General features: G+C 50.0%; 2 protein-coding genes across 7 annotated transcripts in view; one reads left to right on the plus strand and one right to left on the minus strand.

Annotated features, from left to right (window-relative positions):
• NRAP (nebulin related anchoring protein) overlaps window positions 1–2,167 on the plus strand; it is a 66,363-nt gene extending 64,196 nt beyond the window's left edge. For all 6 annotated transcript variants that reach the window (XM_037063887.1, XM_037063889.1, XM_037063888.1 and 3 more), the window contains 3 exons: window positions 187–498; window positions 1,251–1,382; window positions 1,962–2,167. In XM_037063887.1, coding sequence (XP_036919782.1) covers window positions 187–498; window positions 1,251–1,382; window positions 1,962–2,066 — 549 coding nt within the window. In that variant the 3' untranslated portion in view covers window positions 2,067–2,167. The remainder of the gene's footprint in view (window positions 1–186; window positions 499–1,250; window positions 1,383–1,961) is intronic.
• HABP2 (hyaluronan binding protein 2) overlaps window positions 650–13,315 on the minus strand; it is a 35,640-nt gene continuing 22,974 nt past the window's right edge. The window contains exons 6-13 of the mRNA XM_037063893.1: window positions 12,711–12,830; window positions 12,081–12,252; window positions 10,666–10,763; window positions 9,316–9,571; window positions 8,069–8,211; window positions 7,217–7,351; window positions 5,173–5,318; window positions 650–2,815 (exon numbers count right to left, since the gene is read on the minus strand). Of these exons, the coding sequence (XP_036919788.1) occupies window positions 2,651–2,815; window positions 5,173–5,318; window positions 7,217–7,351; window positions 8,069–8,211; window positions 9,316–9,571; window positions 10,666–10,763; window positions 12,081–12,252; window positions 12,711–12,830 (1,235 nt within the window). The 3' untranslated portion in view covers window positions 650–2,650. The remainder of the gene's footprint in view (window positions 2,816–5,172; window positions 5,319–7,216; window positions 7,352–8,068; window positions 8,212–9,315; window positions 9,572–10,665; window positions 10,764–12,080; window positions 12,253–12,710; window positions 12,831–13,315) is intronic.

Below are 13,315 nucleotides of genomic sequence, written 5' to 3' on the forward strand. Positions count from 1 at the left end.
GAAACAGGCTCAGCCAGGCTCAGTAACTGGCCCAAACCACACAGCTGGGAGGTAGCAGAAGGAGATACAGATGGTAGGTCTACTTGAACCCAAAGCAGCGCCCTTCACCCACTGTAGACTTCCTGCTGAGGATCCTGCAGGGGAGTGGGGGGTACCCAGACCCATCTCTGCTCTTCTGACCTGCAGTTCCGGTACAAAGAGGCCTTCCTGCGGGACCGGGGCCTGCAGATCGGGTACCGCAGCATCAGTGACGACCCCAGGATGAGGCATGTCCTCAGCGTTGGCAGACTCCAGAGTGACAACGAGTACAAGAAGGACTTTGTTAAGAGTCGGTCCCAGTTCCACAGCCGCCCAGACCAGCCCGGCTTCCTCCAGGCCAAGAGAAGCCAGCAGCTGGCCAGCGACGTGTGCTACAGGCAGCCCCTGCCCCAGCCCACCTGCGACCCAGAGCAGCTAGGCCTGAAGCATGCACAGAAGGCCCACCAGCTGCAGAGTGATGTGAGCTGCCCCCACCTGCCTGGCCAATGCACTTTCTTTGGTGCCTCTTCCAGGGAGATGGCTTTGACCTCATGCTCATGTTGCCTTTGGGAGGAGCCAGGTTGAGATAGAGCCCAGGGCACCTAATATGTTAGTTCCTAAAGAAACAGTAACAATTACTGCTGTTTATCCAGTCCTTACTATGGCCCAGGCTGTGGTGCCAAATTCTTTCCAAGCATTGTGCCATCTGGTCCTCACAATGACCCCGTTATTGCCCCATTTCACAGATGAGGAAGCCGAGGCTCAGAGGAGTTACTTAACTTACTCGAGATCCCACGGCCTGTAGGTGGCAGACCTGGGACAGGAACGCGGTTCGGTCTGATGCGAGAGCCCAAGCTCTTGATTGCTATGCCAGACTGTTGCCCAGGGGTCTTAGCAGTTACCCAACCCAGCCCTGGCACTTTTCTCTCTGGGAGGAAACTGAAGCCTGCAGAAGGGAAGTGACTGCTCTAAGGCTCCAGAGCATGTGAAGGTGGGAGCTCGGACTTGAACCAGGTCTCCCCATCCACCGCCCCCATTGCCGCTCCTATCAGTTGAAGGGAAAGATGCCAGGGGAATTGACAATCTGGCCAGGCCTACAGTGCACTGGGTCGGGTCTCAGTCAACAACTCATGGTTCTTCTCATGGCCGCTTTTAATCCTCTCTGTGCTGTGGCCAAACACCCCCAAACCTGATGACATAGTCCTCTTACTTCCCCCTTTGTTTTCACCAAGGTCAAGTATAAATCAGATTTGAACCTGACCAGAGGTATTGGCTGGACCCCTCCTGGCTCCTACAAAGTGGAAATGGCTCGGCGGGCTGCAGAACTGGCCAATGCGAGGGGCCTGGGCCTCCAGGGGGCTTATGTAAGTAGCAAGGTGCAAACCCACCCTGGCCTGCGAGACCATGGGGAAAGGCAAGCTTGCTGTCTCTCTTCAAACTTTATTTTTGGCCAAAGGCCTGCTGGCTCTAAAGAAGTGTGAAATGCATCTTGAGCAAGGTGCCTAACTTCACGGGTCTGAGATGACCAGGTGGCTGACACCTGGGTTAAATGTCCTGCAGGGTTTTCTCTGAAGTCACAGCCATTAGTTTGGCGGAGAAGAACCTGCCAGGGCTACATCAATCCTGGGCCACGGCGGCCCAGGCTGGGCCGCCTGCTTGCTCATTACATTCACAGAAAGGGTCAGGGACTTGCTGGCTACAACAGTCTGGGTTTTGAACCCTACTTTGTTCAGAAGAAAGACATCACATCTAAAGGAGAGATTGGCTTTGCTTCTTCCTCATTCTTGCCTTGAGGATCCTTTTTCTAGAAGAGGGTGGTGGAGGGGAAGAGGGAGGGATGGGTGAATGTTTTAAATGCTCCCGGGGTATCTTAGACAGCTTACCCTGTGGGAGCAGGTTGGAAGCTTCATTTTGACTAAAGGAGGTACGTTTGATTTCTGCAGAGAGGGGCAGAGGTTATGGAGACTGGAGATAATCAGAGAGGGGATGTGAACCCAGATGCCACTGAGATCCTGCACGTCAAGAGGAGGAAGGCACTGCTGCTGTGAGCAAGCGTTGTCCACCCAGGAGTCTCAGGAGAGACCCAGGAGGGGACATGTGTGTGCCAGAGACACGCCCAGGTGGCTTCAGCTCGGGCGAGCTGTGAACACACCAGCCCGTGCTCTGGTCTGCCTTGACTGAAATAACAACTCTGTGAAAGCAAGCGGTGAATGCTGTATTTTTTTGGTCCCTTCTGTGATGCCTGGAAGCAGGAGGCCGGGTCTGTTATGGACCTCGAGTGTCTGGGGTGAGGAATAAAGATGCCAAGGTGACTCCAACCGATGCTGAGTGTTCTGAAATCCTGCATTTACAATGGTCCAAGGTGGAGGCAGTCAGTGAGCACTGGTTTTCAGAAGGTACCATTGTTCAAAAGGAAGCAAACAATATGTATTTCAAATTGATTCTGCCAGTTCTTGGGTGACTGGGGAGGGAGCCTGATGAAAGGGCAGAGGTGCTGACCCGGGAGGCCCCGGCTCACAGCAGCTCTCTCTGCTTCGAGCGTGGAGCCCTTGCTGTGTGGCATCCTGGGGGCCCCAAAGGGTGTTCCTTGCCGCCCGTGAGGCCTCGCCTTGTCGGAGGTTCCAGAGACACCTTAGAAGCTTTGTTCCCTTTGGATGGTGGCTTTGATCCAGTTCAGGAATCTGGTAACTTGCGTGTAGACCCCTGGCTTCTTTCCACATTCCTGGCCCCAGCTCACTATCCCATACACGTAGTAGGTCCCATCCTTCTCACAGGTCAGAGGGCCTCCAGAGTCACCCTAAGGGAAAAAGATCAGCTTTGTGAATCTGAATCCACTAGGAGACACGCCACCTCCTAGGAGGGTGTGCCAGTGGGTAATGGGCCGGGCTGCTCTGGGAAGCTGTGACAAGACTCTTCTTGTGGCTCACGAGACTCAAGGCTTTGAGGGAGAGAAGCAAATACCAGCCCAGGCGCCTGAGTCAGCAAGGCCTTGGCAGAGGGGCCCCAGGGCTGGGGCCACAGTGCCACAGCCACAGCATCACATCCAGGCTCAGTCGTGACTATTGGTGTCTCAGACATTACGACTGGGAGTCTCAGGGGCCCTTGACTTGTCCCAGCAGAAACCTAGGGGCCTGTGCCCAGTGTGGATAGAGCCCTTCCATGACCCAAGGGCGCACACACACACAGGGTGGGGTGGGCGGGGCTCAGAACCAGCATGGCTTAGAGGTCACCGTGGCTCATAGGGTTAGATCTCCTGGGTTCCAAATCAGGCCTGCCACCTGCTCGCCAGCTGGGCCTGTTTCTCACACTGTAAACTGTGCAGAGCAACAGAACACTGCCCCTATGCCTGGGGTCCTTGGGAGGATTAGCGTTCGTCAAGCACATTAGACAGTGCCTGGTTTATATGCAACCTCCGATCAAAGTGGTGAGGAAGATGATGGCTCTCAACCACTCGCTGCGACTGATAGGAAGTTTAGTGAGGTATCTCTTTTCATCTTAGCCATGGGCTTATGGTCTCTGGATGCATTAATTTCATCTCATAGCGCAGGCACCTGAGATTGGAGAATTATTTCTGTAAAATGGGCTGAATGCTTTTGTTCCTCCCAAATTGATTCTCTGAAGCCTAATCCCCAGTGTGATGGGATCAGGAGGCCAGGCCTTTGGGAGGTGATTAGGTCCTGAGGGTGGAGTATGGGATGCACGCCCTTGTTAAAGGGACCCTGGGGAGCTAGCTCTTTCCCCCAACCACGTGAGGACACAATGAGGAGGTGGCTGTCTGCAGCCAGGCAGAGGGGTCTCACTGAGACCCAAACACGCCAGCCCCCTGATCTCAGACTCCCAGCCTCCAAAAGGGTGAGAAATACATTGCTGTGGTCTGAGTCCCCCAGTCTACAGTCTTCTGTTGTAGTATCCCGAGCTGACTAAGCCATTTGGTGACTGATAAAGGTCACAGAGTAAAGGTGAGAACCAGGTTTTAAATCTACAACTGTCCATTTCCAAAGTCTGCAAGTGAAGCCCTTGCCAATTCCTAGGAAATCAAAGCAGCTGCTTTCTTCCGCATCTTCCGGAGGCTTAGGGCAGATTGCACCCTCTTTTGAGTAGGTGAGTATTGATGGCCCCTTGGGGAGGGGCAGAGGGTTACAGTAGAGCCCCAACCATGACTATCCATCCCAAAGTTGGCTCAAGCCCAGCAGGTAATTGGTGGGTCTCTTTGTAGGGAGAAGTTAGAACTTGAATGTAGCTGTGCTCGGGTTTTCAGGCGGGTGGTGTACGAGGACAATAACCTGGATTTTCTAAACTGGGGTATTTCTGGGAGTCTGGGAGGGGCATTTTCTGTGTGACGTGACCTCTCCAGCGAGAGGGACTGTGGGAAGTGGGCTTGGACTTGGGGCAAAGGCTTGAGGTCACTTCGGCACCATTAACAGAGCCACTACTCTGTCCCCCCCCTCCAGCAGCCTCTGAGTCACCACAGACCTGAGCAGCTTGGGCTTCCAGAAAGTCCTAGACTGTGGGGGTTGATGGGCAGGGCCTTGGTTCGCTGTGGGCACAGAGGGGCTGCTCAGAGAGACTTTGCTTGCTGAGGCTAACCAAGTCTCTCTCTCTCTTCCTCTCTCTTTCCCTCCCTGTCTCCCTCCCTCACACATACACTTAAATCTCAGTGATTTGTTAGTTAACATTGTAGATTCTCTGGGCTTCTTATTGTTCTCCTAGTCACTGACCTTCTGGGCAGTTCTCTGCTTCTGGGGACTTCAGATGCGCTGCCCAGCTCTACAGCCAGAAGTGCCACCTTCACCTTTAAACCCCGTGGAGCAATGCTTAGGTGTCTACAGGCCAGGACTGTTCCAGCTCCTGCTCTCCCACGCACCACCCCGGTGCTGTAGGCTGAGATGACAGTGATAACGATGTCCCTTTGAATAGGGTGTCATGAGACTTAAATTGAGCGCTGCAGGCAAAGTGACTACTCTGGTTATTATGCTGGCTCATCCTGGATCGATAGGGTTCAGACGTGACCGAGGCCACGCATGCCCACCTATGCTTCACGGCAGGTGGGGTGGTGAGGAACCTACCTCCCAGCCCAGGGCTCTAAAGGTGCCTCTGTGCCCAAAGTAGGATCCTGCCAGTCCCTTGTTCCCCAAGTGCCATGTGAGTCTCTACCTGGCAGGTGTCCTGCCCAGGCTTCTGCAGGTTTCCTGCACAGATCATGGTCTCATCGATCATGTGGTTGTAGAGTTGGCGGGAGTTGCACACAGTGTTGGCGATCAGCTTGACTTTGGCATCCAGGAGCTGTCGGGACCCTTCCCCTGTGGGGCAGAGGAGAGAGCTGGTCACTGTGGGAATTAGGGTGGCCCCCACCACACCAGTAGCCACCAGCTCTGAGCTCAGGAAGGAAGGGTTTTTCCAGGGGACCAGCAGAGAAGCCTTGTCTGTCAAGGCTGGGGGCTCTTGGCCTCCAGCCTTCACCATGGCTTCCCAGACCTTCCACGCTGTGCTGATCGCAGTGGGGCAAAGTCGTTTTTCCCTCCTCTGCCTCCCCAACTAGACTACAAGGTCAGGAGGGCAGGGAGGGTGTCCTACGCCATGTTTTAATTTTTTATGACTAGCAGAGGGTTGGCATGTAGAAAATTTAGTTATTTACTTTTTAATTTATTGATCTGAGAGGGAAAGAGACAAGGGGAGAGGAGAGAGAGAGAAACATTTTTTGTTGTTCCACTCTCTGCATTTCTTGGTTGACTCGTGTGTGTGCCCTGGCTGGGGATCAAACCTACAACTTCGACATATCGGGATGATGCTCTAAGCAACTGACCTACCCGGCTAGAAAATGCTTAATGATGAATGAATCTCCCTGGTTGAACATCTCAATCACCTGCTTCCCAGAGCAGACGTTTCCTCCCCTAAAGAACCTCTGGTCTGCTCAGTCGGCTTCGGTCAGCACACTGATGGCAAAAGGTTAGAGGGACTAGAGGCGAAGAGAGCTAGCAAAAGGGGTAACCCTAAGTCTAATTAACCAGGAGTCTTCTTTCCCCAAAGCTTTCTGACAAATCCATGTATTATATGTCACTTTGTTACAAATACAGGCTCATTTAAAACGATTCCCCAATCGTTATTAAAGGATGTAATTATTAAGGATGTAACCAAAGGGTTACTTTCCATTATTAAGGATGTAATTTGTGGGGAAGAGAAATCCATCTTGAGTATTTGAGGAAGACTTACTTCTAGGTTTCATGTATTAGAAGCTAGAATCTTATCAGTACTATGAGGAAAGTAACCCTTTGGTTACTTTCTTGGATAAGACAAACCCTAGAGACGAATCAAAAGTCTGATTTAACAAAACTTTAAAACACATCTACTAAGATCAATGCACTGTTAGAAAGGCAAAGATGAAGGAGANCTAATTAACCAGGAGTCTTCTTTCCCCAAAGCTTTCTGACAAATCCACGTATTATATGTCACTTTGTTACAAATACAGGCTTATTTAAAACGATTCCCACTTTCCATTATTAAGGATGTAATTTGTGGGGAAGAGAAATCCATCTTGAGTATTTGAGGAAGACTTACTTCTAGGTTTCATGTATTAGAAGCTAGAATCTTATCAGTACTATGAGGAAAGTAACCCTTTGGTTACTTTCTTGGATAAGACAAACCCTAGAGACGAATCAAAAGTCTGATTTAACAAAACTTTAAAACACATCTACTAAGATCAATGCACTGTTAGAAAGGCAAAGATGAAGGAGACCTAACCCCGCTCTCCAGGGGCTGACTTCATCAGCATCCCTGCAGAATTCTGTCATCTCCTGTTATCATGATTCTAAACCTAGGAGGTAAGTATGGTTATTGGAAAACTAAAACTCAGATGTGCAAGTGACAAAGCCGAGAATCTAACACATCTGACTCCACAATTCACCTTCTTTCCAATGTATCCTCTTTCCAGTCCACCTAGGGAAGGCAAAAGGTCTTCATGCTTGACGGAAGTCAGGGATCCAAGGGTAGGTGCCAGGGACAGGTGTGGAGGGACCAGGGAATACTCCTTAGGGGTGAAGAGACTTAACTAGGGCTTGAGAGATGAGGCGATCTCTTTCTTTTGGTACCACAGGTTGAATATAACACTGATTTCAAGTTCAGAATGGCAGTTGAGTTTGGCCCTTTCGATTCTAGTTAAAGCAACTCACCTGAGTCTAAGGAGATACATGGCCAGACTCACCTGTTTCTGTAATACCCCAGCCAGAGATGTGGCACTCTGTCCCAGAAGGAAAGGGACCATCAGGCAAACATACAGTCTTCACGTGTTTGGATTCCAGAGCGCAATGACCATTCACTGGCTTTAGCTTGAGCAAAGCTAGGTAGACAGAGAAAGGGTGAATGGGTGATGCTATCCTCTTTGTCAAAGAAGCGTCCACTTCAGCTTCATTAGAAGGGGTTTTGTAGCAAAGCCCCACAGGCTGGCGCCTGAAAAACTCCTTCCTCCACCATGTCATTCTTTTCTCCCGGGTAGAAACCTGGGAGGAGTAACACTTTAGGCAGAGAGTAACACCATAAATAATAGTTGAGTTCAAAATCATTCCTAATTGATTTAAAAACAGCATTTAAGAAGGACAATAAATATATTGAGGAAGAACAGAGAGGTACCATGAATGGAACCTCTGAACAGTAAGTACCTTAGGGGTCCCAGAGGTCACCTGTCACTTAACATGGGACACATGCACATGCTGTCACTTAACACCCAGGAAGCTGAGAGTCATAGGCCAGTGTCCCCATTTTATAGGAGAGCAAACTGAGGCTAAAAGAGGTAAATCTGGGTAGAAAGTGGTGGGGCTGGGATTCAAGGCTGAGCTCTTTCCACAACACAATGTTCCTAGTGTCTCTTCCCCTCAGTTTAAACGCTTGTGCACATTTATCCACAACACTAATCTTTAAGAACTCAAAAGCTCTGGAATAAATTCTCTACCTTATAGGGTCTATGAGGGACTAAACAGAATCAAACCTTAGCTTTCCATAAGCAGAGAAATCCACCCAGGACAAGACCCATGGGAGATCCATGCTACAAGAGACTTGCCAATATCGTTGTGAGGAATCTCATCTGTTTCATAATAGTGGCTGTACTTGAATATTTCCTCCACCCCAAAGGTCTGCTCATGGAATTCTGTCTTCTTCAAGTCTTGGTCCCCTAGCACTACTTTTAGATTCTTGGCTTTTATGCTGCAAAGGAAAGTAGGATGGTCAGGAACCAGCCCTGGGACTTGAGAGACTGGAGCCAAGCCCAGGCTCTGCTTCTGGTGAACTGTGTGACCTTTGACAAGTGATCTGACCTTCTGCAGCCTTGATTACAGATCCTCGTCTTGTAATCATCATCCTGTTCACAGAATTCTGCTGTGTGGTCCAAATGAGGCAACGTGAGGAAGCTCTTTTATTAATGGAATGGTCTCTAAATATAAATGTGAGCTGTAACCTGCATCTTGGGAGACCGACCTCTCAGTCCCCCTGGGTTTTTCTAAAGAGCAGACAATGAACATTCTGAACAAACATTCTTGGTAGATGCTAATGTTTGCATGTTTGTCTTCTCTTGAGGAATACCTCCTAGAATCCCGGAAGAAACTTTTTAATAACAAGGCAGGCTGGAAGACCTTCAAGGCCACCACCAAAACCTGGGTTACCTGGGACCAGCCCTGGACATGAACTTAGAGGACTCAGGGAAGGTAGTGATTCTCCAGGCTCCCCAGTGGGTTCTGGCTTCTCTGAGGCGCATGGGACTGAAGACACCCGACCTGGGAGGCTCACTGCTAATGGCATCAGATGGGGGAGCGTGTTATTATTTTTTTCCAGGGCAGGACTAAAGAGGTTAAGGAAGCAGGGAGATCTGGGTTTGCATCCCACTCACCTACTTATTTACCCTGTGACTTAAGCCCAGGTCCTAAACCTACCCAAGTCTCAGGGTCCACATTTATGAAATGGGAGTAATGGTTAACTTTTTCACTGCACTAATATTTACTGAGCTCTTGCTCTGTGTGAAGACCTGTTCTAGGCATTGGGGACACTATACTTAATAAAAAAATAAAAATCTCCGTCCTCCCTCGGCCCATCTTCTGGTAGACCCTCTGAGGACTAAATGTCATAAATACGAGGAATATTCAAAAGCAAGCATTCTGGACATGGCAGCTCATTTCCACCTGGTTTTAAGGAGCCACTTTGTGCCATTGGAGAGCCACAGATCCTGCCAGAGCTCTGAGATGCTGCTCACATGGGAAGTGGAGAACACCCCCACAGCCCCAGTCACCCTGTCCTCTGCCCCCCACGGGCACCTACTCAGTGCAGTGGGCAGCAGTAAGCACCCAGCAGGGGTGGATCAGCGACCCCCCGCAGAAGTGGCCATTGGGCATGAAGGTGCTCAGCGGCAGTGAGGTCTGCAGGGACACCTGCCACGGGTGCTTGCCCGCTGTGCTCTTGAAGCCTCCGTAGATCCTCTTGATCTTTCTCTCTGTGACCCCAGTCTTCCCGCAGGAGTCAAAGCCCGGAAGCTTGGTCAGGGGCTCCCTGGGTCCTTCCTCTGGGTCGGTAATGTCTGTGGGACACAAGGAAGACAAATCACGCTATTCACTCCCCTGCAGGTCCTCAGAAAGACCTTGTTAGAGGTATGACACTGAGTCCAGCAGCTTAGCAACTGTCCCAAGCTAAGAGACTGGTGCACACAGGGTGGGTATGTGGTACCCACATGCTTGTTTATGCATTGATTCATATAAAGTAGGTCTATAAAATTAACAATGGTGATGTTGCTTTTTCACTCTCATTTACATGTATACACACACAAAGATGTATGTGTAAATACATAAATCTGTCAGAGAGTGTGTGCTTAGCTAGTCATTAATGCACACATATATTTGGGAGCCTTTTTCAGCATGTAGGGAAAGATATCCAGATGAGGTAGAATAGGGGAAATAAGACACTTGCAAAAGTATCTGTCATACAAAGTGCTAAGTTGTAAGGGTGGTGCTGGTTCCATTCCCTGGGGTTTGTCAGGAGGGGGAGAGAATACAGCACTTGGGAGATCATGAAGGACTTCCTGGAGGAGGGGCTGCTTGAGTTTGTTCTCAAAGAATGGTGGACTATGGACAAGAGCAGCTATGAATGCAGTCGCACAGACAAAGGTGACCATAAGAGCAAAGGCTTGGGAGTGAAACTGTCCAGGGAGGCAGTCCCACTGATCAGGAGGATGTGGTGTGTTGTTCCAGATGTGGGTGGGGAGGTGGGCCGCACAGCCTGGAAAGAAGACTGTGAGGCTGGGTTCAGGCAATTTGGCATCCTGAGAGGCTCTTGGGCCCAGCCAGTGCTTGAGCACCATTTGCACCCAGAGCCTGGCATAGTTTCTGGAACACAGCAAATGATCGATGAGTATTTGCCGAGTACACTGACTTGGAGTCAGGAACCATGAGTTTACAATTGAACCACTGCCCTGAATTTACAAAGGTATTCGGGCCTGCTCAGCATCCCAAGAGGGGAGCAGAAAGCAGAGGATGGGGCAGTTGGGTTGCCACTGGGATGGGGACTGATTAAGCAGGTGTGCTGGGACAACAGGGGTGGGAGAGGTGGGGGACCAGGAGCATTTGTCTGTGGATCCCCATCCTACCCACGAGCAGGGTTCTAGACAGCCAGTCTTACCTAGGGCTGAGCAGGCTGAAACATCACAGTACTCCCATTTCACCTTTGCATTATTTACTTTAATGAAGCACCAGGGCTTTTTGTCTCCATCCGGGTTTCTAAAAAATAAAATGAAATAACCCAAAGTCAAGGCTTGATAAACCCACTGGACCTCATTACAGAACCTTTGGGTAGGAGAGCAACAAATTCTGGTGTGCTCCCTGAGATCACATATTGACTCTGGCATATTAGGATGCTTATAGTTTTTTTTAAGATTTTATTTATTTGTCTTTAGAGAGGAAGGGAAGGAGAGAAATATCAATGTATGGTTGCTTCTTGTGAGTCCCCGGCTGGGAACTGGCCTGCAACCCAGGCATGTGGCCTGACTGGGAATCGAACTGCGATTGTGTGGTTCACAGGCCCGCGCTCAATCCACTGAGCTACACCAGCCAGGCCAAGATGCTTATAGTTTTTTTGACAAAACTTTAATTTGCAGAGGAGAATCTCAGTGACCAGGAAGTAGCTCACAAGTCTTTGGCCAGATCCATGGGACACCTCAAATTGTTTGTAGGAAAAGAAATGAGATCACTGTTGAAAATCCATCTTTGTCAGGAACATGAAATAGAACTGCAGTAAGAGGAGGGCTCCTTGGCCCAAACCCCCCAATTCTATGCACAGGAAAGGCTACTGAGGGGTCACCCTGAGGACAGCCCCATGAGGGGAACAGCTCAAGGGAGTGAAAGTGGAAGATGACATCTGTTGTGTGCAAGGGGAACCCTCCTACTTATTAGAACCAGTTTAAAGCCATACAAAGAATTCCTGCCCCGTATAGGCAGATCAGAAATGTCCTTGGCCTTGGCTAGGCAATGAGCAGGGAGAGGAAGCCAAGAGAATGGCCTGGAGGCACTGGAATGGGCAGAAGGGAACTTGTCACTATCTGCACTTGGCAACACCTGAACACCCTTGTGGCAGGGACCACAGTGCTCACCAGACACCCTGCTTTCTCCTCTAGATTTCCCTCTTGAAGTTAGGGGGGACCTTGTGACTATTTTTGGTCAGTGAAATATGTGTGCAGAAATGATGGGTCATTTCTATGTTGAGGCAGTAAAAACAAAGCAAACACTCACGCTCCATGTTTTCAGTTCCTTTTTTTTTCTTTCCCTTCCTGGGCAACTGAGTCACTTTGTGGAGCAGAATCCTCCTACCCCACCATCAACCCAGGTGATGCATAGTATTAGTGAGAAATAAATGTCGATGGATTCAAGTTACTGAGGTTTGGGGGTTGTTTATTACAGCATTATAACCTAGCCTGTCCTGTGTTCTGTCTCAGAGTTTCTAAGCTGGCCCAGGAAAACTTGGAGCAGGGGGAAGAGCCAAACCAACCCTTACACTGACAGGCAGCCGAGTCCGATCTTAGGGAGGAAGGCAATATTTACCTGCAGAAGTTGTGCTCCCCAATGCCATGGGCCTCGGCATCCTCCATAAATGTGTTGTAATGCTCTTGCAAGAGGAGGTGGGAGTTCCAGTAAAGGCATGAGTGCTGGTTGATTGTCTTGCTCACTTTCCCTCGGTAGGAGAAACCATCGCCAACATAGCAGTCATCGGAACCTTGGGGAGAGCAGGCAGAACCATGAGAACGGAGAGCAGCAGGTGTGCTGCTCCCTAAAATGACTGTGGGTATATTAGGGGGTGAGAGTATGGGGCCTGAATGTTGATCGTTCTGAGTTTACTGCAAAGTCCCAGAAACAAGGTGCCTTGAATGTTGCACATTTAACCCAGCTTGAGATACAGTGACTGTGGGTGGGTGGGCGGGTGGGAACTCAGTTAATCAATTTTGGCTCACCCAGGACCTGGTGGCAGGTGGGCTGAGGCCCAGGGGGTGTTCAGGTGTATCTGATTTGCCTGCACTCTATCCCAAACAGACCCCACGCCCTCAAGCGAGGCAATAGCAGAGTTTGGGAGTCGACTTGAGTCCCATCCTGCAGACAAAACCCAAACAGAGGAGGATTCCAAAGGCCTCAGTGGCGGCCCTGAGATTCTGAAGAAGTGGTGGCACAGACCCATACCTATTTCACAGAATTTCCCCTTGAATCCATCGGGACAGGCACAGGTAAACCTGGATCTCCGCCGGTGCCGGGAGCAGGTGCCGCCATTTTGGCAGGGGTTTGGCCGGCACGCAGGAACCGCTGTGAACACAGGAAGCGAGGCTGGGGAGGTCTCCTCGGGGAGTTGGAGCTACACGTGAGATGAGGAGGAAACGCTGGCGTCCATCCTTCCACAAAAGATGAGTCACCCAAGGGGAAGGGCAGACCCACGGACACTCTAGAACATGCACATACGTGGGTGAAGGCCATGTGCCAAAATGTATGTAAATAGACAGGTCACTCAGTAAGAAATAGCAAGAGGCATGGGCCGGGCAGGATTTAGGGATCAGTCTGAGCTAAGTTGAAACTCGGCTCTGCCTCTTATAGCTGTGTGACTCTGAGCAAGGTAGGCAACCTCTCTGAACTCCAGTTTCTTCATCTGTAAAATCCTTCTCTGTAGTGTTTTGCGGAGAATGTGAGAGAGCATGTAAACCTCTTGGGACAATGCCTGGCTCAATACAGATTTATTCCTCACCATCGGCTATTCCAGAAATACGTGAGGGCTGACCTCCTGGAGGAAGTGATTT

This window comes from Sturnira hondurensis, unplaced genomic scaffold (assembly GCF_014824575.4).
Source record: "Sturnira hondurensis isolate 20B ecotype Veracruz unplaced genomic scaffold, ASM1482457v3 Scaffold0014854, whole genome shotgun sequence".
Classification (NCBI taxonomy): Eukaryota; Metazoa; Chordata; class Mammalia; order Chiroptera; family Phyllostomidae; genus Sturnira; species Sturnira hondurensis.